This window comes from Ciconia boyciana, chromosome 8 (genome assembly GCF_034638445.1).
Source record: "Ciconia boyciana chromosome 8, ASM3463844v1, whole genome shotgun sequence".
Lineage (NCBI taxonomy): Eukaryota > Metazoa > Chordata > Aves > Ciconiiformes > Ciconiidae > Ciconia > Ciconia boyciana.
This window is the reverse complement of record NC_132941.1, coordinates 22,887,121-22,894,184: the sequence shown is the minus strand read 5'-3', so window position 1 is coordinate 22,894,184 and position 7,064 is coordinate 22,887,121. Positions and strand designations below refer to the sequence as shown.

The 7,064-nt window shown below is 38.8% G+C and overlaps 1 protein-coding gene across 1 annotated transcript in view; it reads right to left on the bottom strand.

Annotated features, from left to right (window-relative positions):
- Window positions 1–26: 26 nt before the first annotated feature.
- The window catches only part of NPTN (neuroplastin), a 59,817-nt gene continuing 52,779 nt past the window's right edge, over window positions 27–7,064 (bottom strand). Inside the window, exons 6-8 of the mRNA XM_072871672.1 lie at window positions 2,147–2,168; window positions 1,525–1,598; window positions 27–1,092 (exon numbers count right to left, since the gene is read on the bottom strand). Of these exons, the coding sequence (XP_072727773.1) occupies window positions 1,538–1,598; window positions 2,147–2,168 (83 nt within the window). The 3' untranslated portion in view covers window positions 27–1,092; window positions 1,525–1,537. The remainder of the gene's footprint in view (window positions 1,093–1,524; window positions 1,599–2,146; window positions 2,169–7,064) is intronic.

The window sequence follows — 7,064 nt, the reverse complement described above, 5'->3', positions numbered from 1 at the left end:
GTGATTAAATATTTGAAAAAGTCTCATGTGTTTTTTGGTCAGTGTTTTATTTTTAAAAACAGGTGAATCCACTTTTTATACATCATTGCACTTCAACAAATACACAGAACACAAGTTCATGCATCTACAGTTACACACATCATGAGAACCCTGTTAGGTCTATTTCTACAATCTTTAAATCATGAGAAATTACAGTGTCAAACTAAAGAGTATAACTAGTTGCATAGAATATCACCATGCTGTAACATTTCATCATTTAAAACAAAAAAAAAAAGAAAATTATAAAAGTTTGCCTGAATTGAATGTACAAGAATATGTTGAACACATCAGTGCAAAAGGATTTGAGAATTTACATGAGTTAACAAAAAAATATCACTTAAAAAGCAATCATATATATATATTTATAAACTGAAGTTTTGTTTTTAACTGCATTCCACCACCATGTCGAACCATCCCTGCTTTTGAAGTCTGATTATAGGACACCCAAGTCTCTCTATATAGGTTAAGCCCTTAAGATAATTTCAATTTATATTACTTCTCTAAGTACCAGAACAGTATAATTCTCTCATCTTTCAGACATACAGTAAGGAATGAATATCAGCAGCTTAAAAATGAAACACAATTACTGTATTTTGGTTTTCCCCCTCCCCCAAGATATAAATATATACTGTATATATTTTTAAGTTTTGCTGTACTTTACAAAAAGTATCACTAGATGGCAGCAGTGCGTCTTAGAGCTTTGCCAATTTTAACAGCTACAGAAAGTAAAAAATGGCGCATGCGTGAACCGACTTACTACTTCTAATATTTAAATAGATTAAGAAAAAAAAAAGCAACATTCACAGCACATCAAGCCCAAAATAGTTTACACCTTCTACACTGAAGCATTATTAAAATTTATCTGGCTAGGTCATCCTTACAGGAGAGGCTAAATAAGGCATGCTTTAGACAGTCATATTGTTGCTCACTTGAAAAGGAGAAAGAAAAAAAAAAAAGGAAAAAATCAGACAGAACTGGAGTTCTAGAACCAAGAGTTCCAACCCTTAAATTTAGCAGGTCATATTGCCATCAGTCTCTCAGAAACTTAAAGCTCTAAAAAAGAAATGAGAAAAGGTGCTAGTCAATGCCTGGCAGCATTTTCAACATCATGTGCTATAAGAACGTGCAATCAAAGCGCTTAACATCCGTTTTGGTCTTAAATGAAGATAACGGCTTCCTAACCAAGGTTAGCTTCCAGATTTAAGATTGGATGAGGACAGGTTTGGGGTGTTTTTATTAGCAACAGTAGTGATTATGTAGAGTTTGACAGCTACTAGATTGTTAAACTACCTGCGTATTTTATGAAAGAAATCTTTTGATACCCCCCAGTGCTCTTCAAAGTGTGGCAGGAAGGCTAGTGCCATCCTCTGAGCAGCTGGTAACTTTTTAATACGTGGAACAAGTTATGTTTACGCACCCCAACCACTATGGAAAAAGGAGGAGTTTAGCCTGACCATTTCTGAGATGTGTGCGAGTCATACTTACATGATAAGCATTTTTAATTTGTGTTTCTCTGGCGTAAGTTTTTATCTTTATGATTGTTTGTAGAATTGGTTTTCCTGGAGAAATAAAAAAGAGGCACCAAAATCAGAGCTGTAGGAAAAAAAAAGTCTTTGTACATACTAAGGTTAAACAGCATTTCATTCTTCCTCCTCTTAACTCAAGTGGCTAAAGACAACACGACTTTTAGACTGTATGTTGCCACCTTCTTGTCCTGTGCATTTCCCCTCCTACATGTGTCATCCTGCTTCCTCATTTTACTGCTTCCTTTTTACAACTGAAGAAGCTGGTGTCCCCCCCCCACCAGCAGTTTGCCAATTGCTTAAGATATTTGTAAAAAAACATATCAAACCTGCTACACCAGGCAGTCAGGGAGACCACATGTGGCTTCAGCACGAATATTTGTTTCTACCTCCCTCAGCAATATTTGGTTTTCTAGCAAGGACCTTGCAGATACCACTTTTCTTTACTCCAATGCTAACAAACAACAAACCAAAGGGTCCGTTACCATTAGTAATGTCACCCCTAATATCAATCTTATGTACTGTAAACTCCCATATACCCTCAGATTAAGCTTAGTAGTATTTTTTTCTTAAAATGCACTTACATTGGCCCAGCTGGTTCATCATCTGCAGCAAGAATTCCAATGCAATCCAGGGAAAAACAAGGAAAGGAAAGAAAGAGAGAGTCAGTCTTTGCACCGTAATGCTGTCTGAACCGCAAACAGCAAACCAATCTATCTACAGCATTAAAGGCCATTCCACTTGGTAGTGCAAAGATTCATGGAGTTATTTTTCTGGATTCAAGTTTTAATGGCAGGTATGTTGCTTCAATGGTTTTAGTTAACACTTTGAATGCTTGTCATGAAGAACTGCAACTGTAGCGGACAGATTGTTGCGATATGGTCAGACTCATCTTGTCCCCAAGTTCCAGTGGTTCAATCTCATAAAAAATAGATGAGAAGACAAACCAACGTCTCAGTTGTAAAATCCTGCTGGTTGTTTTCTTGCATTGATTTTTTAAAATATAATTTTTATATATATACTTCTAATTTTTTTTTTTAAGCCATTCTTCAACTGCTGATGGGTAACTGCCGGTATATACACCATATGCTCATCTTCCCCCATGGATTATACAACCTCTACGCATTCCGTTCTTCTCAATGTCTAATTAGAACGGACCAGGTTAGGAGGAGGTTGAAGGTGCAATACTTGATTCAAGTATCCAAACATAGTCCTTGGATAGGAGCAGACATTGTGCGCGTGTCCAATAGTGCACAGGGCTCAAAACACCAGGAAGAGTTAGAGGTGGTGTAACACCTCCAGACACAACAGACTTCAGCTACAGAAGACTAAAAGCATTGTTCTGCCTGTGTCTCTTGTCAAAAATACTCTCTTTTAAGAATTGGAAAAAGATCTGCCAATGAGTAATGTTTCGCATTAGCACTCTCATGACCAATTGAACATTTTTTTAATTATAAGCCACCATATTTTGCCCCCAGGCTGCAATACAGAAGACAGAAATGCATTTAAACAGAAGTACAAAAATCAATCCAGAAACTTAACGCTCCTGTAGAAGTATTTTGGGGGGACCAATTCAGGACCTGCTGGTTTTGGCACTCAACAGTTGCTGTTCCCACCTCATGCTAGCAGGATTTTTCATTGAAGTCTTAAGAAACTCTCAGCAGGATTCCACAAGGGTGCTTAGCGCACATGAAGCAGTTATGGAAATTACAGTCTTAACAGTGTAGGCATCTGCATGAGCACACGCTAGGAGTAATGTCGGTCAAAGGGGACATTACTCCACCTGTACCTTTCAAGGCAACGGATAGGCAAAGCCACCGCTAGCACAGACAGTGACCGGAACAAAAAAAGTATTTCAAAAAAATAAAGAACTGACCAGAAACCAAGAGCTTTACAGCCAAAATAACACACTAGCGACACACCAGTGTCCACAGAAGTCCATTACCAGCAACAGTACACTATCGGACAAGATACAGAGAGAACTAGGACTAGTAAGGACAACCAGACATCAATGTGCTATTGTATATACAGTGGAGATATACAGAGACACATCAGGTACTGAAACACAAAGCACAGTAGAGTAAATCTAGAACTTCCCTCTGCAAACATCTTTTGATTCACAAAAGATCTTAAAGCAGGCTGCGCTATGTACTCCGCGTGCTGGCTGGGAAGAGCCTAGGACAGACAGCAAGCCCTTACTTCCCCCCACCCCCAGATCAGTACTGCTACCCATGCCATTCTGCTTTCAGACTCTGTTATCTCAGCTTTCTAACAAGCATAATTGACATCTTTGAGAGTTTGTTTGGCTGGACTTCAGAATATCAAACTGCACCATTAAGATACAAGTGCTCTCTTGCTAGAAAATAACTGTTTTTCCTTCTCTGTTAAAATATTTAGATGCCTATTTCAGATAAGTAGTTTTGTGTGTTTAAAAAAAAAAAGCTTCACATTTATAAAGGCTGCCATCAGGTGTTTTCCTAACAAAGATCCAACAAAAATGCCTATTGGAATACTTAAGACTATACAGTGGATCACCACCACTCGTCCTTTTCCCATCTATAACCTAAATGAAGATAAAATAACACCAAGGAAAATTTCTCTGTGCGTTACTATCCTGGTCAGCCATTTAACTGCTGGAAAAGCATCCCCAGTACAGTACAGACAAAGACCGAAACCTTAGCGAAATCAGGGGGCAACAGAACAACAGGAAAATAAGTACAAAATTAGACTAAATAAAGATTAAAAACAGCAAACTGAAATCCAAATTAGTTGTGAACGTGAATGAAGTTTCAAGAAAAAGTGTTAACATTATGACTTGTGCATTGTATAGACTGAAGCGGAGATTAAACAAACTCCAAAGCATGCAGATCTCTCACTTACCACCATTTTTTTAAGGGTATGATGCAATTGAAGGGGGGAGGGGGGGGGGAAAAAAAAAGAAGTCATAGTAACTGACAAATATCAATATAACTCAAAACCTTTATGCCAGAAGACCTGCTCTAGTAACCGATTGTCTCTAACAGTATGTAAAACCTATGGCCATAGAGACATTCTCCCAGTATGCTGCTTCATTCCATTCCGCACCTGTGGGGCTCCCGAAATGCTGCCATTTGAGCTGTAATTTTATAATTGACCATACTAAACCCCTCCTTTTGCAGGAATTTCCTTTTGAATTTGGAGGGGATCTGCAGACTCCAAAAACCCCATTGTTTATATAATACAAGATTAAAAAACCCAACCAGCCAAGCCTTTCTTGTGGGTATAGTGGTTATCTGCTTAGTGTTGCCCTGAAATAGCACATTTCTGAACTGAAAGGTTAGAATTGCTGCCGTCTTTAACAGATCATGTAACACATGTAATCAATCCTTCCACACAAAAAATATCTGGACATTAAAATTGCAAGATGACGACAAATAGATTTGCTTTAGCTCCCCCACTTGTATTAACTGTCTGGGAATGTAACTCGTGCTTTGGCAGTCTGAGAAGGGGGCTGTGTTTTGTTCCCCCCTCCCCCCCACCCCCTACTTTCAGCCTTAATTTATAAGGCATTTTAGATGTTACGCAGTTTCTTTTACCTCCTTTGGAAAGCTACAGTATTTATTTTTAATATCACATTAATCTTGTGTAGCCTCTTATGACTGGTGGAAGTTAAAAATGAAACGCTAATGGGCACTTCCAGCACCAAGATCCACATTTTTACATCTGAAGGGACTCTACGCTCTTGTGCATTGAAACTTGTGAAGAAATCTACACAAAGAGGAGTCGAGACCAGCAGCTTCAGCAAGGGTTCTTATACCTCAGACCTGCCTTTACAGATCAGTAGTGAACTGGAGCATTATTAAAATGAAACTTATGTTCAATTTCTGTTCAAATGCTCAAAAGGAAAAGCCAGCATCTGTGGCAGCTTCAGGGTCCTGTGTTACAATACAGCTTCTATGGTCTGCAAAGCAATTTGTTGGAACTATTACAGAGATCACTGGGGAATTTTGATATTTAAAAGCTAGCTTAAGATTTTGCTTTCTGGGAAGAGAAAATTTGACAGTGGGTTGAAAGCCTTTGAGAAGAACATTTATAAGAATTTAGATGTGTTTGTCCAAGTTGGAAAAATTTAAAAAAATTGTATAGATTTTTCAGTTCGTAACTCAAAACATTCGGAAGGGTCCACATCGAGCACTCAACGCAGTCCACAGCCACGCAGGACCATGATGCTTTCTCACCAGGTAGCTGTTCATAGGGACGCAAGTGTTACAACCTGCATTAACCATTTAGGGCTTTGGTTGCGTGCAAAGATTTGAAGGCAGCATTTACCACCACGATGCATGTTGGGTTCAGAGCAATGCTCTTCTCTTTGGATTCACTAACAGGAGTATTTTGGAGGGTGGGAGAAGAGGTGAATGGAGACGCTCATCTTGCTCCATAAAGCAAACCAATAAAAATAAAGCAGTTGCTCTGAAATGGAATGAAGGCAACAAGCGTATCACCAACAGAGACTCTCTGGCCAAGATTACTTACATTAGACTGGAGGAATTCTGATCCTATCAGCATCTAACAAATTACTATATAAAGGCCAAGAGGAGCCAGGCTATTCGATTACCACTGTGACACAACGATGCTCACTGTTAGGTGTAGTTGATAGCTACACAGTCTCACAAGGTGCCCATCTGACAATTTTCTCCCTTTGATGAATTTTAAGCATGGGAGAGAAAGGTGTGGGCAATAGGAAAAAAACCCCCAAATTAACTTGTTACAAGGTAAACCATGTCAGTGAAAAAATTTTGTTCTTTAAGTTACTTACAGTAATAGCAGGAACAGGGAAAGTCAAGGGAAAAAAATGAGTATTAGAAAGAATATGGGGATATGGAAGGAGCTTCTGCAGGGCCAGAGCAGAAAAACATTTAGGGAAAGTCTTTGTATTAAGCTGAGAAATGAGAAGGGAAGAATGAAAAAGGACATGTTACAACCCAGTCACCTCACGGCTTTGAGCTAAAGATCATGTACAATATGGATTTTAAAGTAAAAACTGTTTACATTCCTATGGGGGAATGCAGCCAAGAAGTTTTTACTTTCTACTTACCCCAGAACACACCCTTTAAAACAGCGTCTTTGCTAATTTTAGGCTATTTGATCCAGCAACAACAGAAAAAGCGCTTTCTTTAGGAATCTTTGATATACTACATTCAGGTCACAATGGCTGATCGCTACATCTATCAAAAATAAGCAGCTTAAGCTCTACCACAGAGGAATAAAAAGCTATTTGCTTCCTTTTATTGTCAAGGAAAGTCCAAGCAGCTTGCATTCTGAGCAAAATGCATCAGCAGTCCCCTGCTGAAACTGTTTCCCATCATACATGCAGCGATGCACCAGTGTCTCTGGCCTTGACATGCCACGTTCATGCAGATTTCATCACCAAAAGCCACTGGAAGCTGCATGTTATTCACCCCTCTTGATGTTACAAAACCTAGCCGCTCTCTGGAAAAGGTACATGATCCATATATTGCTTTA